The 27907-nt window shown below is 41.1% G+C and overlaps 1 protein-coding gene across 1 annotated transcript in view; it reads left to right on the top strand.

The window, feature by feature from the left end:
• The window catches only part of GRID1 (glutamate ionotropic receptor delta type subunit 1), a 702359-nt gene that overhangs the window by 440774 nt on the left and 233678 nt on the right, over window positions 1-27907 (top strand). Inside the window, exon 6 of the mRNA XM_074339722.2 lies at window positions 19700-19870. Coding sequence (XP_074195823.2) covers window positions 19700-19870 — 171 coding nt within the window. The remainder of the gene's footprint in view (window positions 1-19699; window positions 19871-27907) is intronic.

Below are 27907 nucleotides of genomic sequence, written 5' to 3'. Positions count from 1 at the left end.
GTCTTGTTCCAAAGCCTGTGTTATCTCCACATAGTACTGTCTTTGAATCAGCCCAGTCCTGCCTAATGGGAGACAGATGGTGATTTATGTCCTTTAAGGGTCAACATTTCTGCACCAAGCCAAATAAATCTTCCAATTATTATATTGGATTAGGTCATTTTAAATTCTGAATCAAAGCTTGGTTTTGCAACTTAAAGTGACATAAAATTTTCTATTAACCTTAGTTAATTAACGGAAAAGTCATAAAACTCTCCCTAATTTTCATCCAGTAGAAGGGAATGAGCAGGGTCAAAAGGCCAATGGAAGGCCACATAAAGTGGCTTTTATGATTAGACCCCAGGCATCTGCTTGTTCAGGCCCTGATTCTGTTTTGTGGGAGTGTTCAACAGCCCTAAAGAAAGCCCCTCCAAGGAGACTTGCAGTGAGGAAACAGGCAGGCACCCTCCTTTCTTGTATGAGAAGTGCAAGCACGTCCCAGTTCTCTTTCCCCAAAAGGAATGTTTCTCACTAAGCATCCTTTCCTCAATTTTGATTTTTCTGGACTTTTTATATACTTCTTTGGGGTGAGAATTTTTAGAGGAAAGAAATTGATTATCAGTCATCTCCCTGGCCAATCTGCAAGTGCGCCTGGTACTTCATTACGGAATCTCCTCTCATTAAAGCTTGGTCCTCCAAGAGAAAGTCCAAAATGGTTCAGTTCAATATAGAATGCAGTTTCCTCCCCCAAAAGACTGATTTCAAGAAAGGGGCTCAATTATCCATTAGGTTTTTGTACCTCAGCTCACACCACACAGCCCTGTAAGGGATGAAATGTAGTCGTAGAAATGAGCCACTGGGACTGGGAAGTGTGGTGACAATTTGGGGGTGAAATTATGAACAGACATCTAATAATCGGGCAAAAGCTTCGACCATAAGGTGGCAATAGGTGAAAAAGGGTGCAAGGAGACTCTGCTGTTCTGTGACTACAAAGACTGGCTTTCCTTCTGAGCGAGGCCACTGGAGCATTGTGAACTGAGCACTTATGTGATTTGAATTATACTTTAGAAGGATCACCCTGATTTCTGTGTTGAAAGTACACTGTGGGGATTGGGGTGGGAAAGAGCAGAAACAAGGAGAAGAGTTAAAGAATCAGGGTCTTTAATTAGAGATGATGATGGCTTAGACCAGGGGTGGTGAGATGTCCTTAGATTCTGGAGTTTTGAACGTAGGACTGACAGACATTGCTCACCAAACTGATGAACAGAGAAGGCACATTACTAGTCCAAGGGCAAGCACCTAGCAACTGTGTAAAGCAGGGGAAGGGAGATGGAGGTGTTAAGGTGTGTGTGTGAGGTGACTGGTATTTTATAGGGTGCTCTGGATTTGAACCCAGGCAGTCTGTCTCTAGTGCATACAGTCTTATTATTTGAAGTATGAGACTTGACAATTAAGTTCACAAACTCATCCTAGAAAAAGTGCTACATACTTCATTGCTGAATATCACTACGGTCACCTTCAAAGTACTCCCCTTGGGAAGCTATGCTCCAATGGTAGCGCCTAGTTCACCCTTCAAAGCAGTTTTGGAAATCTTTTTCTGGAATGGCCATCAGAGCTGTCATCATATTACTCTTGATGTCCTAAATGTCATCAAAATGTCTTCTTTTCAATATTTCCTTTATCTTCAGGTAAAGAAAGAAGTCACTGGGGGCCAGATCAGTGAGTAGGGAGGGTGTTCCAATACAGTTACTTGTTTCCTGGCTAAAAACTCCCTCACAGGCAGTGCTGTGTGAGCTGGTGCATTGTTGTGATGCAAGAGCCATGAATTGTTGGCGAAAAGTTCAGGTCGTCTAACTTTTTCATGCAGCCTTTCAGCACTTCCAAATATTAAACTTGGTTAACTGTTTGTCCAGTTGGTACAAATTCATAATGAATAATCCCTCTGATATAAAAAAAGTTTAGCAACATTGTTGCAACAAGTTTGTGAACTTAATTATCTGACCTGTATAACTGACAGTAAAAAAAACAAACAAACTAAACCTGCACATTTTGATGAGTTACAAATTGGTGTTTCAACATATGCACTTGTGAAACTATCACCACAACCATGATAATTAGTCATATCCACAAAAGTTTCCTCATGCCCCCATGTAATCAATTTCCCCCTCCACCCATTCCAGGCAACCTCTGATCTGTTTTCTATCACTATATATTACTTTGCATTTTCTAGAATTTTATATCAATGCAATTAGACAGTACACACAATTTTTTTTGTCTAGCTTATTTCACTCAGCATATGATTTTGAGATTCATTCATGCTGTTGTGTTTATTGATGATTAATGTTTGAATGTGGTGTGAGGTAAGGGTTGAGGTTAATTTTTGTTTTATCTTTGCACATGGGTATTTAATTGTTCCAGCACTACTTCTTGGAAACAGTGTCCTTTCTCCTTTGGATCCATTGCCAAAAGTCAATTGGACTTCAATGTCTGGATCTATTTCTGAACTCTCTGTTCTGTTCTATTGACTTACATGTTTGTCTTCACACCAATGCCACACTGTATAATTGTAGCTTTTTAGTTGGTCTTGAAATCAAGTGATGTAAGTTCTCCACCTTTTTCTTTTTTTAGAAATTTACTTGCACCCTTCTTGGTCCTTCACATTGTCACAGGGCTAGGACTAGGGTGAAGCAAGTGAGGCACCAAAGGCATAAAGTTTAAGGAGGAATTCTCACAACTTTGTGCAAGTGCCTCGCCCTAGTTCTGGCCCTGCATTTCCATATACATTTTAGAATTAACTTGTCAATTTCTAGAAAAAGCCTGCTAGGATTTTCATTTCTGTTGTGTTGAATCTAGAGATAATATCAGCCAGAAATGAGATCTTCACAATATTTAATCTTCTGATCTATGAACAAGGTATATTTTTTCATTTATTTATATCTTCCTTCATTATTTTTAGCAATGTTTTGCAGTGTTAAGTGTATTGGCCTTGTAAATCTCATTACTTTTAAATTTAAATTTGCAATTGTTTGTTGTTAGTGGGTAGAAAATACCATTAATTTTTGAATATGGACCTTATATCCCACAGCCTTGCTAAACTTACTTATTAGTTCTAGTGGCTTTCTTTTGTAGATTTCCTGAGATTTTCGATACAGACAATCATGCCATCTGTGAATAAAGACAGTTATACCTCTTCCTTTTCTATTTGGATTTCCTTTTTTTTCTGTTTCTTGCTATATTGCACTGCCTGGCACCTCCAGTACAGTGTTGAGTAGAAGTAGTAAAAGTGCACATCTTTGCATTTTTCCTAATCTTAGGGGAAATTATTCAGCTTTTCACCATTAATTGTGATGTTAGATGCAGGTTGATCATAGGTGCCCTTAATCAGGTTGAAGAAGTTTTCTTTTATTCTTGGTTTGCTGAGGGATTTTAACATAAATGGAACTTGGATTTTGTCAAATGCTTTTTATGCATCTATTGTGATAATCACACAGGCTTTTTTAATCCTATTAATATGGAGAACTAAATTGATTCATTTTCAAATATGAAACCAACCTTACAGTCCTGGGATAAACCCCACTTGATCATGATGTTTTTGTTCTTTTTTAAATTGCTAGATTTAAACTTAGCTTAAGTTTTATAGCTAAAGTATTAGCTAAGATATTTTAGAGAAACTTTGTATTTATGCTCATGGGGCATATTAATTAGCCTGTCATTTTCTTATCTTGTAAACCCTCTGTCTGGTTTTGTTATCAGGGTAGTGCTGGCCTCCTGGAATAAATAGGGATTTGTTTCCTTCTCTTTAATTTTCTAAAATAATTTGTGAAAAATTGATATTATATATTCCTTAAACAAATGTAGAATTCACCAGTGAAGACATCTGGCCTGGAAGGGTCCCCGCCACCCATGGGAAGATTTTTTTTTTTAACAGAAAATCTATTTTTTTTTCTGTAGGTATAAGAATTTAGGTTATCTATTTCTTTGTGAGTGAAGTTTTTTGTAGTTTGTGCCTTCATTCAAGAAAGTTGTCCATTTTGTCTAAGTTATTTGTAATTTTGGTCTACTTGTGATAAATTATCCACTTTCTGTTTTTCATACTTTAAAAGATGTCATTTCAGTGACTTCTTATTTCTGTCTTATTACTGATGAGAAGTCAGCTGTCATTCTTATCTTTACCTTTTTCTGTATAACTGTCATTTTCCTCTAGTTGCTTTTAAGATCTTGTTTTTCTCTGTGTGTGCTTGGGTATGGATTTCATCAAATTTAGAAAATGCTTGATCATTATTTCTGCCAATATTTTTTTTTTTCTGTTCTTCTCTTCCTTTGTTCTCCTTCATGTACTTAAATAACATGTATATTGGGTTGCTTAAAGTTGTTTTACTGCTACTAAATGCTCTGTTGATTTTTTTCTAGTCTTTTTTTCCCCTCACTATGATTCATTTGGAGATAGTTTTGTTCCATGCTTTCAAGTTCACTTATATTTATTCTATAGTGCCTAATCTGCTGTTGATTTTGTCCAGAGTATTTTTTAGCTAACACACTGCATTTTTTATTTGTAGAAATTCAATTTGTATCTTTTATTTCTCTCCCTATCATGTACATACTTTCTTCTAACTTCTTAAAGATATGGTGTGTATTTATATTTATAATACCTGTTTTAATGTCCTGTTCAACTAATTCTACCATCTCCATTACTTCTGGGCCTGCTACTATTGATTGATTTTTCTCCTCATCATAGGCTGTAATTTCCTGTTTCTTTGCATGCCTGGTAATTTTTAATTAGATGCCAGACATTGTGAATTTTACATGGTTGGGTGCTCGGTGCTTGATTCCTTTTTATTATTTTAGATTACCTTCCTCACCCCAAGGACACACTAAAGTTACTTTGGAACATTTTGATATTTCAAGACTTGGTTTGAAGCTTTGCTAGACAAGTAAAAAACCATCTTTAGTCTGTTGCTAATTTGTCTAATTTGACTCATTATTGAGGATTGTTCAACATGATCCATTCAGGTGATCCTTTCCATGGACTCAGGTGTTTTCTCACACACATGTGCTAATTAATACTCAGATATAGACTCAAAGGGAACTTCCTACAGATTTCTGGAAGGCTTTGTGTGTGTGTGTGTAACTGTCTTCTCTGGAATTCCACATTGTGAATTCTAACTGCCTTGGCCTCCTCAAACCCCAAACTCTCTTTTCAACTCATAAAGACTATCAGGCTCTTCTTAGGTTCCCCCTTCCCCTGCTGCAACCTGGAAAGTTTCTCTAAGCACTAAGCTCAGGCTCACCTTATTTGTTACTTTGCCCTTGAGTTCAGGTATGCCATTTGTCCAGTGTCTGAAAACTGTTGCTTCATATGCTTGTTTGTTTTTTAGTTGTTTAAAATGAGAGGTAAGTTCAGCTCCTATTAATCCATTATGGCCAGCATCTACACACTTAATTACCATGATATACATCCTTTATTCTTCTGAATTTATATTCTCATATCTTTATACTTGGGTCTACACAGTTGGATCGTGTTTAGATGTAGGGCTTTCATGTGTTAAATATAGGGCTATAAACTTCAGAACCATCTCCTCTAGGGCTATGGGCCATGCAAATTTATTTTTAAGTAATCTTTGGAAAAATTTTTTTGGTAATGTTTCAGGATTTTAAATTATAAATGCAATTAAAATTATAATTTTCTGTCAGCTCCTTGGGGATAAAAAGACATGAGGTATTAATGTAAAACATAAAGTCTCTTTTTCCTAGTGGTAGGAATGGTTGTGCACAAATAAAAGCAGACTTAAATGTTTTCATGAGATGAACAAATAGGTATTACAAACAAAATAATTAAAGTGGTTTGTAGCAAGCAAGCAAATCCATGTGCTATTAACATTTATTTTTCTGTTTGAATATGTGCCTAGGGAGTAAGCTACAAATTGAAGCTCAACCGGCTTCTAAAATTTTAACCACAGAATGAAACATAGTGGCTTTGTGTTATAGAGATAGTTACTTAAGTCAGAATTTTAAATGTTAACATTTTTGAGGTTCACATTTTGTGTGTGTACCATTCTAAAGAAATCCTTCCCATTTCCTCTCTTCTTTCTCTCTCTCTCCTTCTCTTTTTCTCTTTCTTCCTTTCTCACTCCTTCCCCTTCCCACATAAGCATTTACCATGCTTAGCACTAGGAAGATAGAATATGAGAAACATATGCCCTGCCCTTGAGGAGATGGTTTTGTTTTTAGCTCCAGTGTAGATGAAGTAATGAATTAGCACCTGCAGTTTCCTTCTGGTTATGTGCATAGAACACTGAGAATTCACAGTGCCCTCCAATCTGAGTCAGGGTTGTAGGTATAAAATAAAGGACCAGAGGATTTTACAGATTTTGGATCTGAATAAACGAACTTTCTTTATGTAGCTCTTTCCTACGTGAATTCCATGCTGTTCTGCTGGGGGCATAGGACTGGCTGAGGGGCTCCTTCTCTGCTTGTGACCGAGAGTACTGTTACCTGTAGTACTCCTATTTAAACTCTGCCCTGCGTTGTTGAACTGTGAAGATTCTAGATTTGCCTTGCCTTCTAAATGGCAGACAAAGCTATTTTTTTAGCCTGTCCTATAGTTATTTTAGTGCTTTAAATATCCAGGCCCAGAACTGCATAAGTATATATTTCAGGTCCAATTTAGATCATATTTCAGGAATATCACATCTGAAAAAGTGAGGGTAAGGCTAGTAATCACTGAACCACTTCTGGGAATTGCTTTGACCTACCTTAGATTTTCTGAGTCCATGAGAATTAAAGGAAACTGCATGAATAGAGGTGGGTGACATGGGGTTGTGAAAATGCAGAACCTGCAATGTTGGTGGAAACAAGAAGGTTGAAGAAGATGGAGGGAAAGTACAAAGAGGGAGAGGGAAGAAAAATGAGAGACAAAGGAGATAGTGAAAACAAGTAAGGAGAAAGTGAATGTAAGACATAGGAAAGAAAGAAAAATATAGCCAAAATAATCTTGAGAAAGAAGAATAAACCTGGAGGCATTGTTGTGTGCCCTGATTTCAAACTACATTACAAAGTTATAGTAATTAAAACAAAATGGTATTGGCCTAAAAACAGAATTGTGGGTCAGTGGAACAGAATAGACCCCCCCCCCCCCACACACATATATGGTCAATTAATTCATGACAAAGAAACCAAGACTATACAATGAAGAAAGGATGGTCTCTTCAATAAATGGTATTGGGGAAATTGGGCAGCTATATGCAAGAGAATGAAACTGGACAACTATCGTACACCACACACAAAAAGTAACTCAAAATGGATTAAAGATTTGGATGTATGAGGTCTGACAATTAAGTTCATGAACTCATCCTAGAAAGTGTGCTACATACCTCATCACTGAATATCACTACAGTCACCTTCGAAGTACTCCTCTTGGGAAGCTATGCACTGACACCAGCACCTAGTCCATCCTTCAAAGCAATTTTGGAACTCTTTCTGGAATGGCCATCAGAGCTGTCATCGTATTACCCTTGATGTTCTGAATGTCATCAAAATGTCTTCCTTTCAATATTTCCTTTATCTTTGGGTAAAGAAAGAAGTCATCAGGGGCCAGATCAGGTGAGTAGGGAGGGTGTTCCAATACAGTTATTTGTTTACTGGCCAGAAACTCCCTCACAGACAGTGCCCTGTGAGCTGGTGCACTGTTGTGATGCAAGAGCTCCTTCAGGACCATTTTTGCACAAAACTTTCTCATGCCAAGATTTTCAGTTAAGATTTTCCTAACTGTTTCTCTGTTGATGTTTACTGGTCTGCTATGCTTCTCACAGTCAGCCAATGATTTTGAGGCAAAATTCGAAGAATTTTTGCAATGTTTTCTTCAGTTGTGCTGATTACTGGCCACCCTGACCTCTCTTCATCAGTGACATGTTCTTCCTCCTCAGAAAAAACATTTAACCCATTTGTACACTGCTGTTTTCTTCATGGCATTATTCCCATACACTTGCTAACATGCCCCTGATTTCACTTCCACTCTTGCCAAGTTTAACAAGAAATTTAATGTTTGTTTGTTGCTCTAATTCAAGCTCAGACATTCTCGCAGTGGCACACAAAAACACACAACAACAATAATGAACACCACTCAGAAAGACACTGGCACACGTCGACACGAACACAGCTGTGAGACACTGATATACCCAGGCTATGAAACCTTACTGAGCTGTTAGTACAGTGCTGCCAATGTAATCAGACTCTTAAACTAATAAGAGAAAACATAGACAGTAAGCTACTTGATTGATCATGGTGATGATTTTTTGAATCTGATACCAAAAGCAAAAGCAAAAGCAACAAAAGCAAAAATAAACACATGGGATTACATAAAACTAAAATGTTTCAGTATAGCAAAAGAAACAATTAACAGGATTTCTGGTCAAGATGGTAGAATAGGTAAACCCTGTGTTTGCTTCCTCTGATGACCACATCAAAATTACAAGTAAATTACAGAACAGCCATCACTGAGAATTGTCTGATCCAACTGAACTGAAGTCCTGCAACTAAGAACATACAAGAAGCCACCTAATGGTAGGAGGGGCATAGATGTGGAATTGGCTGGGCCCACAATTAAAAATTGGGAGGGGTATCTCTGCTGCAGAGGTGCCCCCCAGAGAAGCGAGGGTCCCAGCCCCACACCAGGCTCCCCAGCCCAGGGTTCCAGTACTAGTCTTGAAGTGGCTTCTTCTGTATGTCTGTAGTTGTAGGGCTTGGTTCAGCTAGACTTCAGGCGATTCTCAATGATGGTTATTCAGTAGTTCAGTTGTAATTGATGTGGTCCTGAGGGGAGGTGAGCACAGTGTTTACCTACTCTGCTATCTTGACCAGAAATCACATACTTCATGAGTATTTAGAGAATGACTAATGAGACAGAGTATGTCCCTGGTCAGAACAAACCATTCATAATGTGCTCTCCTTCTGCTGTTCTCTGTCCTGGAAATATAACCGGCTCTAAAATTTGGCAGCTTCCTCCTACTCTCTCTTCCTTACCAGGATGTCCCTGTCTTCTCTGTGGAGCCTTGGCTTGCCTTGCCTTAAGTTCTCCATAGGGCTCTGAACACAGCAGACAGTCTAAAAACCCTGTTGACTTTGGTGGGAGTCATTCTTTCATCACAATTTAATTGAATCCTCTTTCTGTTTTTTCAACTTCTCTCAGGCCAGCCTTGTCTGTGAAGCTTTTTTTTTTTTTTTTTAAACTATCATCTTTAGATTACTGACACCATGGTTTTTAGGAGGGAAATAAACTTTATTATTTCTTCAGAGTGGTAATGATGCTGGTATCACACAGATATTTGATAGATCTAGGTCTTTCTAAGGAATAAAAGGAAATGACTAATAATGAGATTACATAGCCCTATATGTGTAGAGCTCTATATAAATGTTTAAAAACATTTTCCCGTGACATCAGATTCAGAAATTTTACTGAAGTCTTAAAGATCAGACAAATACTTGTTTGTATGTGAATTTTGCATCTAGTTGGCCAAAATGTGTATTTAGAAAAACGAGATCCTTTTTATTTTGAAGATTTCTCCTCATTATAAAAAATTATCTTCTTTGCTACTCAAACAGACTTGGAGTGAGACTTCTGCAATGATTCTTTCTCTGTTTTAAATTGCAAAAAAAAATTGTAAGAAACTTAAATGATACAGAGCATGTTATGGCAAACACGTACATGTTCACCATTCAAATGTTGACATATTTGAGCTCTCAATTTTTTTTTTAAATTGATCATTTGAGACATACTTGAAATCTGCTCTGTACCCACTTATCAGTCCCATTAAATTCTGTATCAGTCAGTTTTTGTCTATAAGTAACAGAAAAATCTGAATCCAGTTTCCTTAAATGGTCTGAGATTTTATTATATTACCTTAGAGAAGGCTCTGAGCCACAGATCCTGAGATTACAGGGCAGGGTGATTCAGAGGCTAAATAATATTCTTAGGACTACTCTCTGTCTGTTGTGTGCAGTGTGCTGAGCATGCCCTCAAGTGGAATCTCCCTATGATTCAAACTTCCAGAGGCAGCCATCAGTTTCCCCCCCACCCATATCTCTGAGTCTATTTCTGTTTTGTTTGTTCATTTATTCTGTTGTTTAGATTCCATATATAAGAAGTTGAATAATATTGAATGTCAACTATAATTAAATATGCCAGGGGTGCCAAAAAATGTATACACATTTTAAGAAAGGAAAAACTGTATATTACATTAAAAAATGTAACACTCAATGTATACCAATAACAAAAGATGAATACAAGTCACATTTGACTTCTGCAACTACAAGAGGTGCTCAAACTGGTTACCATCAGCATCCAAACAATTCTGATTACGGCGAACTACTCCTTGAGCAACATTGACCAAAGTGTTCACTTGTATTGCTGTCCATGCTGTTCCTTCCCTAAGTACAGCCATGTAGCCAGTTTCTATGGCACACCACATCCTTTGAGGCTACCATAGGGAGAAATCAAGGGATGTTAAGTCAGGAGAATGTGGGGGAAACTCAACTGCATCTCTTTGTCCTATCCATTGTCCTGGCAAATTCTCATCGAGGTAAGTTCTTACATCTTGGTGGAGGTGCGAATGATAACCATGCTTCCACCATTTTCTTTGACTGTCCTGCCTGTCGCATGGTGATGCTAGCATTTAATTGATTAATGCCATCTTTTGCACAAACATCATACTACACGTTGCTACCATAATTCAATTCAACTTTGAAAAGTCGTACAAGATAACATCTCTTAAAATGTGTATACATTTTTTTTTGGCACCCCCAGTATATATAGACTCACAGGATGTGGAGTACAGCATAGGGAATATAGTCAATGGAATTGTAACAGCTCTATATGATGTCATAGGGGTAGTACATTGGGGGAGGGGGTCATCACTTTGTGAGTGATGTAAATCTCTAACTATTACATTGTTTTGTACACATGAAACAAAACAAAACAAAACCTCCAGAGGTAGAAAAACCTACGTTCTTCTTTTTAGGATCGAGCAAACCTTCTCAGAACTCCCCAAGGAGAACCCCCTCATACCTCAACAACCAGAAATGAAGTCATCTACCCCTTCCTAAAACTGCCTAAAGTAATAGGACCACTCAGGTTTGCTCAGACCAAGCAATGTACCTCTGGTTTGGGGTATCAGGGTCTCCTCCCACCACCTTGAATCCCATGGTAGAGGGAAGGGCACCTGTTCATACTAGAGTTATGCCAACACAAAAGAAGAGGGACACGACTGTGAGATAGGCAGCAGATCTGTTTGTTATCCCCTCTATTTCCCCAGTGGCCCCCCCCACTCTCCTGAAATTGGTGAGTCTTGCTAAATTTAAGTTTATATTATGCTATTACATATATGTCTACTATAAATATACCTTACTTGATATTTCATTCTGTAACTTGCTCTTTTCTGTTTTCCTTAACTCTATTAACTATATGTGTATAGGCAATAATGTAATACTGTGACTTATTCAGTCAGTTTTATAGTTGCATAGTAGTTCATCATACAAATTCTACTACTTCTTTGATTCTATTTTTGTTATTGTTACATCAGAGACCTGAATGGAAGTGAGGAAGAAGCAGCTGAGTCTGGTGGATCCTGAAACTCCTATGTCTCCAAGTTGTCCTGTGGATGTTGTTATCACTGTTTTTACTTTTCCCATAGTTAGCAACAAGGAGGACTTTAACAATCGTTACTAGCTTCCATACCAGTTGTTTATCACCTTTTTTGAGTTAAAGGTTTCTTTGAAAATCCAATACAGACTATGGAATTTCTGCATAGGAAAATGCATACTTGTATACTTTACTTTTTTGGGGGGTGGGTTGGCAAGGGTAATAGGGAGTCCCCTTGAAGCCAGCCAGGAACCTTTGCTGAAGATACTTGTTGCCTCTGAATGGAGACAATCAGATCACTTTCTGTTCCTTACTGTGCTCTCTAAGGACAATTTTGCTTTAAATCAGTGAATTATGTGCTTTCTGGGAGGTTGTGAGGATGGCATTCCTTTAGAATTCATTTAACTTTTCTTTAGTCTTAACTCCTTCTAAGTGAACTAGAGATTTTTAGAGGTTTTCTAATAATTTATTTGAGAAAAATAAAGATTGTCTAAGCTTCAATGTACATTCTTAGTACCAAATTAGAGGCAGTGAGTATTTTTATTATTCAGTGCATGAAGGAAGTGTCACATTTTATTCTTTTTATAGAAATCTTCCTTTAAGTGTGTAACAAGGCACAGAAGAGTCTTTCCCTCCCCCTGATGACTAGGAAAAAGAATGTGATGTTAACTGGGAACTCCATCCTGTTCTCTTCTCTGCTTGTTTCAGTTGTTACAATATTTTTGTTATTAAACAATATCCTTCCCCTGAAAAAGCAGCTGGTTCCAGCAGTACTTTGCTATCACTCTATTCCACTTTCATCAATCTCTATGGACTCTGGATCCTACATATTACCTCTTTAAAGATGATCCATTTGCAACCGTCCTGGTCCAAGTCTCGATTATCTGTCACAGAGATGATCTCTTAAATGAGCAGTACTGATGTGAGAAGATTTATGGGTAAGCTAACAGGGAAATTCAGGGTGGGTAACACAATCAGGCGGAACCTGCCGAGTATTTACCTTCTTGCATCCACAATAATGAGATGATTCAAGAACGCAATTGGAATTTGACCAAATGGAGAAGGTTGCACACACCTCTCTTGGGATCTTCAGAAATAGCCCTCCTTCTAATATTAATGACAATGAACTTGGCAGTCAATAATGCAAATATAAATTTTAGCACTACAACTGTGGTTTAGTCAGTCACACAGCCAAGACGTATGAGAAGTTTTTGGGAGATGGGTGTCTGTCCAAGTAAAAGGGCAGGGTCATATGATAAAGAATGAAAATTTTATATACAATGTATAGTAATATATAGAAGTATAATTACCCTGAATGACACTCTCAAAAAGGAAAAGACCTTAAAAAGCTTGATACGATATATTTAAAAATATTTTTAAATAGATCACTGAGCAGTCAACAGTAGTGTTCAGAGAGAAAACACAGGTCATCTTCAAAGGAATGCCAGTTAGAATGATTCCTAATAACTGGAGGTAACGGGATGAATAATTGTCCCCAAGGACATCCAGGGCCTAATCCCGAGAAGCTGTATTACCTTATACAGTAGAAGATATTTTGCAGAAGTGGTTAAGTTAATGATCTTGAGATGGGAAATATCTTGGATTATCTTGGTCGGCCTTAAATGTAATCTCAAGTGTCCTTAAAAAAGGGAGGCAAAGGAAGATTTAGGTATAGAAGAAGAGAAGCCACAAAGGAAGAGATTGGAGTGATGTGGCTACCACTCAAGAAACCAGAAACTGCCAGAGGCAAGGAACAGAATCTCCCCTAGAGCCTCTAGAGGGAGTGAGTCCGTGTGGCAATTTGTTGTTATAGCCATAGGAAACTGATACACTGGACAAAATTGGAAGCCAGAAGACAGTGTCATATCATCTTCCATGTGCTAAGAGAAACTAGTAGTCAACTTAGAATTTGACATTTCAAGAATGAAATCAAAAGAAAGATATTTTCTGGCAAACAAAAACTAAGTTTATTACCAACAAACCCACATTAAAGGAAATTATAAATGATGTACTTCAGGAGTAGGAGAATGATCACAAATGTAAGGTTTGATGTCCAGAAAAGAATGTCTAACAAATATATTAATAGATATTGGTTCAATAGACAAACAGTAACTATATAAAACAATGAAATTATGTATAATAGGAGGGCATAAAGAATTAAGATACTGGACATTGTTGTCACATTAGTTGGGATGATACTGATTAGAGATAAACATTGAAAAAGAAAGTAAAAAACTGTTTAACTTCACACTTTGTTAAGTATTTATATTAAAATATCTAAGATAACCAATGAAAGAATAATATAGAGAATATAACTTTCCAAAGAGAGTTAAATAATGAAAATATGAAATAATTATTCCAAGGTGAAGCAAAAGAGAAAGAAGAAAAAAGAAATGGTAAAATATATAATATAAATAATATGGTAGAAATCACTCCAAATATATAAGTAATCATAGTCCAATATAAACAGATTGAGGTTTCTACTAAGAAGTTAAAGATGGATATAAAAAAGTCCAGTATATTTTGTTGACAGAAGTCCCAACTAAAATGTGAGACAAAAAAAGATTGACAGCAAAGAGATGAAAAAAGTTAGAGCAAGCTTTACACACCAAAATACAACTAGTGCAGCTGTATTAATACCAGACACAATAGACGATGGGGCAAGATGCACTACTGGAAATAAAGAGGATATACAAATAATGATAAAATATTTAGTTCAGCAAGGAGTTATAATTCTAAACCTGTATGTAACTAACAAAAACCTCAATATTTGTTTTTTAAATTTTTGAAAATATGGAGTGAATCCAAAAAGAAATAGACAAATTCCTGACATAATGGACCTAACAATAGACCACTGAATCCACAGCAACTGGACAGTGAATGTATATGAAACATTCATGCAAACTGACCACATGATAGGCTCCAAAGAAAAGCTCGATACATTTTAAAGGATTAGCATGACCCAGTCCACATTCTCAGGTCACAAGGCATTTACGTTAGGAATCAATGGGAAGATTACTAAAAAAAATACCCTCATGTTTGAAAAGTTTTGAAAAATCCGTAGTAAATTACTCATGGGTCAGTTATACACCAAAATGGAATTTTAAAAGAATGATACAGTTAATACACATGATAACTTGTGGGACACAGCTAAAGCAGTGCTGGGTGTAGATTTATTATCTTAAATGCTTTGTTAGAAAAAAAACAAGAGATGTAAGATTCATCAGCTGTGCTTCACACCTAAAATGTTGGGAAAATAATCACTAAATAAATCAAAAGAAAGCATAAAAATAAAGATAAGAGTAGAAATTAATGAAGTAGAAAACAAACACAAAAAGAGTATCAAGCCAAAACTTATTTTAAAAAAGGATTTATAAAATAGAAAAACTTCTAGCATCTAAGTAAGAGGGCACAAATAAGCACTATTAGAAATGGATGAGGGCACATATCTTTAGGTGCATTAGAGAGAGTAAAAGAAGTAGAGTGTCCTTGTGAACAAGTTATGCCACTCAACTAGAACGTGTGGACAACATAGCTGAATTTTTAGAAAAAACAAATGACTTAAGACAAAGAAGGAAAAGCAAACAAAATCTCTATAAAAATAAAGAAATTTAATTAATAATAACAATAATTCTACAAAGAAAACACCGGGTTAGATGACTTTATAGGTTAGTTTTACAGATCATACTAGAAACTGGAAAAGATGTTTGTAGCATGTGACAAAAACTTAGTATCCAGGGTTAAAAAACAAAACAAAAGCTCATATCAGTATGCAAGAGACCCAATCTGATGGAAATGGACAAAAGACACAAACACAGGAAAGGAAACATAAATGATTCATAAATATATGAAAGATATTTAACCCTATTAAGAATTAGGAAAGTGGAAATTAAAATCCAGTGATGTACCAATTCATATTCACCGGCTTGACAAACATTAGCAAGTTGTACAATATCTGGTGCAGGCAAGGACTCAGAGCAACAGGAACTCTCTTCACACATAGTTATAAATCGGTACAATCACTCGGGGAATTTGGTATCACCTAGGAAACTAGAACATGTCCATGCTCTCCTATCAAGGAATTCTGTTCGAGGTGTGTACCCTAGAGAAATTCTTATACAAGTGCACCAAGACACATACACGAGAAAAATATATGTGGAAGCTTTGTTTATAATAGCAATCAAATGAAAGCATTCAAATGGTAATGGGCAAGAGAGTAAATAAATGCTGGCCTAGTCATACAATGCGATTGTGTGCAGCTGTGACAATGAATACACTGGAGCGGCAGCCATCGCCATGAATAGGTCGCAGAATCTTAGTGTTTAATCAGTGTGTTTTAAATGCTGGCAAGTGTTGGGACTATCTGGAGAGCTAATGGAGAACACAGAGGCTTTGCTTGTTGACGTGGGACAGGGCTGGACCTCTGAGATTTTATCACTTCTCAGGTGATCCTGACACACAGCTGAGCCACTGAATCAAAACAAGTGCAGGGGGCATGCAGACCATTTAGTTTACACAAAGCTAAACAACACATTACTTGGGTTACATACTTAGTCGGAGTGTGACAAAGGCAGGCTCTCACTGAAGACCAAGTATAAGCATTTGGGGAGGAGGTGTCTGACCAGGATGCAGGTTATACTTTATTTCTTAGCTTGATAGCAGGCACACTGAAATCATGTTATTACTCATACTTAATGTGTGTAATATTTGTGAGTTAAATATATTTTACAATATAAACTGTAAAAAATAATACAATGAAAAGATTTGTTTTGAGCGTATGCACTCCAGTGAGCATCTGGGTTGACATGTTACTGTGGTCCGCTCAGCTGCCTTGTCGACCTCAGTGAGGTCAGTGGACGTCACTCAGTATATACTCATTGTCTTGCTTCTTCTGCTCGTCAACAGCACTATCTGGAAGGAATGTTCCCTGGGACAAAGGGCAAGTTCGTTTTCTAAATGGGTTGTGTAAATTGGCTGCTTGGATTGCCCTCTGCACCCTTAGAAACCCAGAGGTTGGGCCCCCTCAGCGGTCCAGGGGCTGACGTGGTGTGCAGCCTGGAGGCAATGCCTGACAGGAGAACAGCGAGTGAGCAGATCCCTGCCTGCACCCCTATGACACTGAAGGGACCCAGTGGGACCAACAGGACCGGAGAGGGCCTGGCATGGAGCTGCTGGAACTGACTGATGACACTGGTTTGGAATTCTCCAAAGCACAGCACACACCTCTGGGAGAAGCAGTGACCCTTTATATGCCCCTTCCCCTCCCCCAAGCGATCCGGGGGCCTTGCTTCTGTGGATTCTTAGGTTCTGATTGCAGCTATCTCTGTACTGGACACTAAATGTAGGCCCAGAGTCGTGGGGAGGCAGGTGGGTAGCAGTGCATTGGCAGACAGAATATGTGCTTTCCCCCAGAGTGAATAGATGAGAACTGAGCCATGGGAGACAGGAAGGTCTCCAGAGATCCAGCAGATCCTGACTGCAAGAAGGCATGTGGCAGCTAATGAGTCAGGAGAACTGTGCCAAGCGCTCAAGGAGTCCTGGGTAGGCAGAATGAAGAAGGAACAGTCTGGAGACCAGGACAGCAGGGGTTAGGGCCTGAGCACGCTGGTTATGTCATGGCTGCCCTGCCTCACTCACCTCAGGTGCTGCCGCAGGTTGCCAGGGAAGTGATAGTTACACTTACAGAGAGGTACTGTGTGTCCTGTAAGTCAGGCTCCCTACAGATTTCCAGGGTACTGTTCGGGGTCCAGTGGAGAGTGCTCAGTGCCACTGACTCTCCCTCTAGGAAGCTGAGGACTCGGAGGTTTAATAAAAGAGCTTTTATGGTGGCCTCTGCCATCAAGAGTGAGAAAAGCAAAGTTATGTGACATCCATTTCCTTTCCAAGGTGTGCTGGCTCTGATTAACCCCTTGTGCGTAATTCAGATTGTGTTTTCATGACCTCATGTTTTTTTCCTAGATAAAATAAAATTCCCTCCCCAGACCCTGTATATCCATTCTCAAAGTAAAGCTACATAACTACCCTACTCATTGCTCTCACAGTCCTTCTTAGTGTGAGATCAGAATGTGATTTTCTCATCCTGCTAGTCTATGCTTGGGCCTGGGCCTGCCTTAGCAGGGCAGCTAGGAACAGACCAGAGCATGAGGCCCATGCTGGATTCTCTTCTCTGCTCTGGTTCCTGGAATCCAGCTGGGTTCTGGGCCCATCTCACCTATTTTCCCACCTTTGATTATCAGTTGGTCCCCACCCAACAAGATCATTTCCTCTTAAACAGACTTTTGTCTGAAATACAAAGGTCAGTGGTTTAAACCCAGATTCAATATATAATAACATTTTAATTCTTTTGTGATTACTGTAATTCAGCATACTTGGGAACTATTGATCATTCCAAAGGATGCAACTCTTTCTTGTTTTCTCCCAGATCTAGCATGTGGTTTCAACTGACCATCTTTGGCCTCACATCAGATTCCTTTAAGACAGTTCCTGAAATACGATGTTTACCATTTTACCCTTAAACTTGTTATGTTCTTATTTAACTGACTGTAAAACACATGCTCACTAATTTCTAACCTCACTAGCTCCGTTTACACCATCTGATTCTCTCAAAGCTAGACTGTATCATCTGCAAGAAGGAATATCGAAGACCTATTTGAAATCATGGTTATTCACAGTTAAAATCTTGACTTGCAACCAACCACCAATTTGGTCACTTTTTAGAGACAGCCAGTGAACTAGAGCTTTTCTTCACCTGACTCACCCACAACTTGGTTCATGAGACCTTCCATTTTCCGTAGTTCTTGAGTTGTTCCCAGCCATAGAGCAGTTTTGTGCCTCTGGAATCCTCTCTCCATACAGCTGCCAGAAATTTTTAAAAAAGGAAATCTGAATGTGGCTTGTTGGTGCCTAAAACCTTTCCAGGGCTTCCCATCTCCCTTAGTGTGGGTGTTTTAGCCGGCTTTACTGACCAACCCCCCCTGCTCCCCAACTCCAGCAGCTGGCCCAGGACACAATTCCAGGTCTGCTTTGGGCCACTTCTCCTTTTTGCCAGTGGCTCTGCCGCTCCCCAGGTCGGGGAAGCCTTTGGCGTTTCACCAATCCTGCAGCTTCCACCCAGAACTGGGTGCTGGCAGCCTCCTCCTCCACCTTCAGCAGCCACACCACTACCTCAGCTTGGCACAGCCACCTCCCCCACCTCCACACGCAAGTACTTTGCTTGACAAGTTCATCCTTCAGGTTCAGCTTCTGTGTTAATTCCTCAAAGAAGCCTCGTCCTGGAAAGAGCTCCGTGTGGCTGGCTCCCTTGGCTATTTCTGTGCTTCAGAGCGCTCATTTTACATGGGATAATAATAGGATCTACCTCATAGAACTCCTATGGCTGGTGTGAGCACCAAATGAGATAATGTATATAAAGAGCTTATCACACGCTCTAACATGGAAAGCACAATGGGTTTCCTTTGCCTCTATATTTCCTTATTACATCATCAACATATTTCATCCTGTGATGACCTTGAGCTTCACTGGATGGGATTAGTCCTGACTCATTCACGGCCGTGTCCCTAGTGCTTAGCACAGAACAAACCACAGAGATATTGGGTAGATTTTGTGCCATGAATGAACGAATGGACATATTTTCAAAATTTGTATGCAAATCTTTTTAAAACATGAATCTAATTATTAAAGAATTAGAGGAAATGCATTGTATTTTGGTCAATTATGTCAAAGTAAACCAGTTTTCCTTGCCTAAATCAGATCAATGACTCCCAACAGAAAATTTAGCCTTTCCTTCCAGCTAATGCTTACCATGACTTCTGACAGCTCCGGTTCTTAAGAGCTTGATCACGTGGAAGCCAATACATTGGGGGTTTAGCTGCAGACATCCTTTTCTAGCCTCGGGGAAGATGTTGAATAATCCTGTGTGCATTTTAGAGTTAGCAAGTGATATTTGTAAACAAGCAACTAATGAACTGTGTGACCTGGGCCCAATCCCTTAACCCCTTTGGCATCTGCTGTGCAGGCTGTCGGCAACTGATAGGCTTTTTGCAGAGAAAGTTCCTGAGTCAATGGTAAGTGTGTGTGTGATTATCTTCTCAGGAAATTAGCGACCCCGAGATTCTGGATCTGGTCCACAGCGCCCTGGGCAGGATGACCGTGGTCCGACAGATCTTCCCGTCTGCAAAGGACAACCAGAAATGCATGAGGAACAACCACCGCATCTCCTCCCTGCTCTGTGACCCCCAGGAAGGCTACCTCCAGATGCTACAGGTCAGTGCCCGCCCCCCAGCTCCCTCCAGCAGTGAGTCTAACCCAGGCCCATGGCTGGCCCACCACTATAATCACCGGAACTCTGTCATTTACCAACATTGAAACCAGTCAACGGGGCAGTGCCTCTGAAGAGCATTAGCAGGCAGTTATGGCCACTGTCAGCAGACACGTCGTATAGCTCACTGGGTGCCTCTGTATTTAAAAGTGACATGCTTAGGGAGTAAGGAGATTCCTGTCTCTTAGGCTTCTGTGATGACTGTTTTGTTGGGGATGGGATCAACGGCCAGGGAAGGGATGCAGCCCCCTGTGGGGGGGGGTCATCATTTAAATCTATTGTAGGTTATTCCCTGTAGGAAGTCAGTGGTATGGACATGGCTCTTGGGAAGCAACTAGGGACTGTCCCCACTCATCTGCTGAATCCTGAGGCTTAGGTCAGCCAGGACTGCTGGAGACCCAGCTGAGCAAAGAGAGGCAAGAGGGCAGGATCATCACTTGCCCACCTGTTTCAGTCCTTCCAGGACGAGAGGTACAGAGTGTTTATGGTCAGTCTTTCCCCCACTCCTTTGGCCGAGGTGCAGCCTGGGAGTAGGACGTGGAGCTGTGCACTGGTTGTGAGAGGTGGTTTTCTCTGGGATGTTTGGGTGTAACAGTGAAGCCCTGTATAAACTGTCCACTGGCAGCCTAGAATCTGCTTCTCCACTAAGAATATCATGCATGAGAAAACTTTCTTTTGATGCTTAGTGGGAGCCACGTAACAAGGAAATTTCTCCCAATTGGGTTTGTAAAAATGGCCCAGAAGTTTGTGCATATGACGTGCTTGCCATTCTGTATTTGAGCCTAGTTTTTCCTTTACACCCATCCAGGCATGAGGAGTGGAAATCGGGTTTTCAGGACAGAGATAGGCTGTATCTGCCACCTGAGTATCAGTCCCACCCCTGATTTTTTGCTGGAGTAATTCCCATTCTCCATGTCCATTGCTCCAGGGAGCCCTCAGAATGTTTGGGTCTTTCTAAGGTGGTGAAGGGTTGGCCAAGAGAGTGGACCAAAGGCCTCCGCAGGACCCGTGGACTCGAGAACCCTGAGCATATGGGCCAGGAAGAGTGGCAGGAGCTTGATGTAAGATTTTATATTTTTGGATGCTGCTGGTCTGCTCTGCTTTCCTCTGTCCTGGAGTTTGGAAGAAGAGGCGAGGGTCAAGTACATCCCTCTCAGTATTACTTTGTATTTATCACCCCCACTCTCCACGTGAAAAGAAATAGAATGTGACGGTGGGTCAGGCAGTACAAGACCATCATCCCCACATCCCTGCCCAGGACAAAGGGAGAGGGGACCCCTCACTCACTGTGGAGCCAGACCCTGGGAGGGGCTCTCCAGTCTCTCTCCTTGCAGGGCCTTCTCCAAACACATGCCAGCCTTGCCCCCACCCTGCCCCATTTCCCCCCATCCATTTGTTCAGTTCTTGCATAGTCATACTGTACTCCTTGTGCTTGAGCAAAGGGGGGGCTATTTGCCTTTGCACAAACATGCACAGCACAAGTTGGGGGTGGGAGGAGGGGAGAGCCCTTCTCATTGAGGCTATGATTACTAGCTGTGCCATGGATTAAAGGGTGCAGGTAGGCTCGCTGGTGACAGCAGACACACTGGAGGACAGAGAGAAAGGGAGATGGATGGGACTGATGGGGAATCCAGTGGAGGCCATGCTAAAATGGTGCACACCCAATAAGAGTATATACAAAGGCACAGCTTTGAGGTGTGTGGCTAATCATCATCAAATGTGGTAAATGCTTCACTACCTCTGTTTGTTCCTGCTGAGACCCAGGCACTACATAAAGAGTAAGATTTAAGAGCAGCATGACAGAGATATTGTGGTGGAGGCGGCGGCAACAGTGGTGGTGGTGGTGGTAGTAGCAGCAGCAACAACAGTAGCAGCATCAGTAGTAGCAGTAGCAGCTATAGCAACTGTAGCTGCAGTAGTAGTAGAAGCAGCAGGAGTAGTAGCAGTAGCCATATTAGTAGTAGCAGTAGTAATATTAGTATTAGAGTAGTAGCATAAGTAGTAGTAACAGCAGCATCAGTAGGAACAGCAATGGCAGCAGTAGTAGCAGCAGTAATAGTAGTAGTAGTGGCAATACTACTAGTAGTAGCAGCAGCAGCAGTAGTAGTAATAGCAGTTGTAGTGGAAGTAGCATAAGTAGTAGTAGCAGCAGCAGCAGCAGCAGCAGTAACAGTAGCAGTAGTTGTAGCAGCAGCAGCAGCAGCAGCAGCAGCAGCAGCAGCAGCAGCGGTAGTAGCAATAGTAGTGGCAGTACCAGCAGTAGTAGCAGAAGCAGCAGCAGCTATAATAGTAGAAGTAGTGGTGGTAGTAGTAGTAGCAGTAGTAGCATAAGTAATAGTAACAGCAGAAACAGCAGCGGAGTAGGAGCCAGACTGCTTGGGTTCAAGTCCCAGTAACTTTAGTACTAATTATGTATTTATTTGCCTTTCTTCTTTATTATTATTATTATTTATTTGTCATTCTGTGCCTCAGTTTCCTCCTCTGTAAACTGGGAATTAGAATAGTACCTAGTTAATGAGAGAACATATAGAAAGCATTTAGAACAAGACTGAGTTATTAAGAGCATCATTATGAAGGAGGTGGCCAGGTGTGCTACAGGGTTTCCACGGAAAGGCTGGAAATGGCCTCTTTTTTTTAAAAATGTATATCATACAACTCTCTTCCTGAGCATGCTCTTTAAAAGCATCACAGCAGGTGGGAGAGCATTTCCCATCTGTCCAGCCCCAAATCATAGGCATCGTGGACCGTTTACTGTCCACATCATCATGCAGGCTTAATCAGAGCTGCCTTGCATGGAAGAGGGCAGGCCCTGCCTGTAAGACCCACTGAGCTCTTCATACAAGACCCTGGTCACTGGAGACCCTCAGGAAGGACTGATGGGTAGATCTGTTAAGAATGCAGGTCTTAACACAAGTTAAACTGTCTCCAGAAGCCTCTTTATAGATCTGTAAATAAAATGCTTTATCAAAGGAATCTCTGTCTCCATTTGTTGCATCTGCTTCCTTGTGTGGGGCTATGACAAGAGGGAAATGTGGATTTATTTACTCATCCTGCCCAACAAACATTTGGGTAGTTTGTAGATTCATCTCATTTACAAGCCATTCCCTTCAAGTTTCCTCAGTAGCTATTATCACTTCTTTCTTTCTTAATGACAGTGTAGAAGGCAAACTAATTTCTACTAGCCTCTAGCTGTGAGATTTACCAAGGAGACTCTAACATGTTTAGAACAACCAAGTTAAGGAAAAAAAAAATTATGTCATGGATTATTAACTTTGTCTTGATGAAATTAATGAAAATCCTTCTGGAAATGTACTTCTCAAGTCCATCTTTAATTTCTCCCCCAGATGACTGGCTGCTTTTGGGATGATAATTCTAGGTTAGAAGTTTTCATGAGGACCATCAAGGACAGGGAATTTTTACAAGCTCATCCATCTTTTGGCTTCTTCATGGCCTCAGAAACTCCATCTTCTATTAGGTCTGCGGTCAAGGCTTTCTGTGCTGTAAAGCCTACCAAGCACTATTGTAACAAATCAATTTGGTTCCTATTTAGTAGAAAGTCCTGTGGAAGAAAAATACGTAAATAAGTGTCTTCTAGTAGTTCCAAAGGTATTGCATTTGCCAGTGTGCTGTGCTGTATGTTTAGTTTTCCCCACCAAGCACTGTCTTATTTGGGTGTTTCCATTCTTGTTTTCTTGACAAGCTAGTTTAGGGCTTGTCTGACTCAGCCAGTAATAAAAGTGATAACCAGTCCCCAAGAACCCTGAAACTTAGCTAAGATTTCACAGGCAGCCGTGCTCAGAAGAGAATCTGTAATGTACTCAGTTGGTGTTCAGAACTGTGTTGCCTGGCGACTTCCGGGCTGCAATTGAAGTAACAGACATGTTGTCACATCGCCACCCCATTTATATTCAAATGTGTTTCCAAAGGGGGACAGGCAAATGATATAAGCTGTGTTGTCTGGTCACTGTGGAGCCTGATCCTTGAATTAAGCTGCGGGGGCTGATGTGGTGTTATGATAAAATGCTCCCTCAGGTTGGAATTTCTCTTCTTTGTGCATTTTAAAATTGTTGAGTGGCTTAATAGGTGGAATCACTTCTCCTCTGCTCAGTCTATTAAAGCAGTTCAAAACTCCCCTTCCCACACATGTCCCCATTTCTTTAAGGCTTTCTGTATTCTTCCCTGGCTACAAGTTGTGTGTTTTTTGTTGTTGTTTTTTTTGTTTGTTTTGTTTTGTTTTTTTGGTCAACCTGCTAGTACAATCCTTTCCTCTGGAACAACACTGAGCCTTTTCCATCAGAGCTACCATGGACTTCGTGTCACTTTCACTCATTTACTGCATGCTAAAGGCCCAGACGGAACATTTAACAGCCAGAATGGGGAAGGATGGTCATCGATGCCTTTGTCAGAGACAATTGCACAGGTGGTCTCCCTGGGTGCACCTGGTTGATGTTCTGGCTGCAGGTGGCCCGTGGACATTTGGAGGTAGAGATCCTCTGGTATGGACAAAGGCCCCTGCCCACCCTGCACACCCTCCCCTTGGGGTCAGCTGTGAGCAGAGCTCCCATCCCCTTTGGCCTCTGCCACCATCTGCTCCCTCCTCAGGCCTGGCTGCGATGCCCTCTCACTGGACAGGTGGGCTGGCAGGAGTTTGGCAGAAAGGCCTCGCCTGTTCATGGATTTCTCAAGCTGTGACATCTGGGCGTCAGCTTGTCCTCCCAGCTGGACCCTGTGTTGGCTGCTTGTCTGACTTTGCTGGATGCCCAGAGCCCATCTGAGGATCTGGTCAGAGGTCAGTTCCTGATGTTTGCCTCTGTGAGGGCTCCCTAAATAGTCCACTCGGCATGATTAATGACAGAGGGAGGAGAAAAACTGGGCTCTTCAGAAGCCTAGAGGATACGCAGGCTTTCTTAATGAAAACATTTCCCCTCGATTCCAGCTTTGGTGTGGGGTGGATAATGGTCTGGTAGCAAGATGCAGCTGGCCCGTGTGGCTGTGACCCTGGCCTGCCATTCATCTTCCTTTGCCTCTGGAGATGATTCTTCCTTGACAATGTGGATGAATAATTCCCTGGGTCCCTGGAGTACAGCATAATGGAGACAAGGCTGGAGCACCCTCGTATTACTTGCCTCGTATTACTATGGGGAAACATGCAGAGCCCCAGGAGGGCAGACAGCCAGCTACACATGGGGCCATCGTCCTCCAGGGCCTCTCTCTTCAAGTCTGATGGGAGTGGGCACGGGTGTCAGTTTGCTGAGGTCCAGCAAGGATTGGAGGCAGTTAGCTCCCCTGAACTGCTCGGCACATCATCTCAATGGGGGGTGGGGGGCGCGGAACTTGTATTTTCATTACTCCTGGCCCTATTCTGCTTCTGGACTCAGTAAGTACACAGATCATCTGAGTTCCTGATGGGCTGTCTTCACCCCACTTGGCGCTGACCCAGGTGGGAAATCAGCTATTTTCCTGGTTCCAACAAAACAACAAATCCAAGTCTCAGAGATGTTGTCACACATGGTGTGTGTGTGTATGGGTGGGGCGGTGGCATTGGTGGTGGCGTTTGCACTGCAGCTGCACAAACAACATCTGACGTGCTGAGTCTCTTCCCTCTCGCCATCTTTCTGGCTTCCCTGTCCACCCTCTATTTTCTCCCTCTGGGTCTTGACACCAAAGTAAATTCTCCTTATTTTCTCATGAAGATCAATTTAACAATCTTATTGGGAGCCTTTTTTCCTGCTGACCCAAGGTACATTCCTAAATTAAGTATAGTTACTGATGAAATGGGGATTCTGATGCTAACTCTGAAAATCAACCCTATTTGTCCATCCCTCATCCTCAGTTGGCCTTATGCCCTTGATCTTTAATTATCCAGCAGCCATAAGGATCTACCTGGATTTCTCAAGAGTGCAAGCCCCAGTCAAGAGCTCATGATTGAACTCTCTCTTCTGTCTCCCAGAGATGTGGCCTTACCTTCCGTATTTCCCTTTTGAGTCCCACCTCTTGCATAGGTAACTAACTTTGGAAATGCAAGCCTTACCAGGGTCCCACATCTCCTGGAAATGCGTACCCCAGATTCTGCCTGGAGATGAACAATTCCACCTGAAACATACTGGTCCACAGTTTCTATACCTTTTTCCCAGTGCGGCTTCTATCCTCTGTCGCTCATATTCTAAGAGACATTCTTTTTGCAAATACTTTGACATCTCTTCACCTTTGTGTTGTTTTCTAAGAACAGGTACAAAACTATTCATCCAGCATTCATTAATTCCACAAACATCCATTAAGCACTTACTCTGTGCCAGGTCCTATGTTAAGACATTTCACAAATGTTCTCTCTCTCTTAATGCTCACAGACGCCAAATAAATGGGAATTTTGATCTCTATTTTTTAGCATGTTCCAGTTAGAGAGAGTGGCATATGTAAAGGTGCAGAGGCCCCAGAACTCAGGGGCAGCGTTCTATGTGTCTGAAGCGAGAGATGCGAGGCTAAAAGGTCAGTCAGTGAGGAGGACAGCAGCCAGGATGGAGCCCTTTGAGATGTGACAGGGCAGGATACGCCTGCAAGAAAGACAGTCTGTGCCGTGTAGAGGAGGAAGATCTGAGGCTGGGAAACAAGGTAACCAGTAGTTACTTTCTCCCTCCAGAGAAATGAGGGCACTTGAACCATTTTGTGGTGGTGGGAGGTGGCCATGTAGCTAGGACAGAAAGAAGTTTCCTGGGACAGAAATCCCTAAACCTGAGCAGGGGACAGGTAATAAGTGGCAGAGAGCAGAGCAGGGCGCCTCCCACAGGACTCGTCTGCAGTTGCCCTCTGTTCTGGTCCTATCTACCTGCCTCTCCCTCTCTCATGCACACCTGTAGGGTCTCATTGCAGAACTGGCTGTGCTGAAGTCTTCTGTGGCTGCTCAGCCCTGCAGTGCAAATGGCAGGCCTTTGTGTATAATGGGACCAAGCCACCTCTCTTTCAGGGACCTGGGTCAGAGTATTATGGAGGCCCCCACTCTGGGCCTTCCTATATTGGCACCTTTTATGGAGTAAGCCAGGGACACAGAGAAGTTGCCTTTCCCTCAAAGGGCAGTCCTGCAACCCCTCAGGGCATGCTGCCCTGAAAGGCCAGGCTCAGACCCAGGGCTCTGGCAGCTGTGACTTTGCTGCAGGGCCAGGAAGAGGCCAGGGACATGAGCCCAGGTGAGCAGATGTCATCAGGGTTGGGGATATAATGCTCAGTGCTGATCCTTGCTCAGTCTTCTGAGCCGTAAGCTGTAAATACCCCATATGACCTTTGCTTGCCCTTGAAAAGCTTTTGGACCAAGGGAAATTGGGAGAGAGGGTGAGTGGTGTTGGCAGATTCAAGTTTGTTTTCCCAGTAGGCCCCATGCTTCTGTGTGCCAGACAGGTGCTGGGCCCAGTGACTGCGGAGTTATCAGTTTATCCACGTTGAAGTTAGGAGCCTGCTCACGTCCTTTGTTTTCCCTCCTACCCTGTTTCCCCAAAAATAAGACCTAGCCAGACAATCAGCTCTAATGCGTCTTTTGGAGCAAAAATTAATATAAGACCCAGTATTATATATTATATTATATTATATTATATTATATTATATTATATTATATTATATTATATTATATTATATTATATTGAGCCAGTCTTACATTATAGTAAAATAAGACCCGGTATTAGATTAGATTAGATTAGATTAGATTAGATTAGATTATAAAGACCCGGTCTTATATTATAGTAAAATAACACAGGGTCTTATATTAATTTTTGCTCCAAAAGATGTATTAGAGCTGATTTTCCAGCTAGGTCTTATTTTCAGGGAAACACGGTATCTCTTCCTGTCTCTGCTCCCTCCAAAAATGAAAATGCACGCAAATTGCTTAGGACAGTACATGGCACACACTGCCATCTGCATTTCCCAGGGGTTAAATCAGTGCTGCCCTCTGTACCTCTCCAGGGCCACTGATCACATTGCATTTTATTATCATCAAC

This window comes from Rhinolophus sinicus, chromosome 15 (assembly GCF_057876585.1).
Source record: "Rhinolophus sinicus isolate RSI-liver-muscle chromosome 15, RSI-T2T, whole genome shotgun sequence".
In the NCBI taxonomy this organism is placed as follows: Eukaryota; Metazoa; Chordata; class Mammalia; order Chiroptera; family Rhinolophidae; genus Rhinolophus; species Rhinolophus sinicus.
Note: the sequence above shows the minus strand (reverse complement) of the source record. Positions and strands in the feature narration are given on the sequence as shown.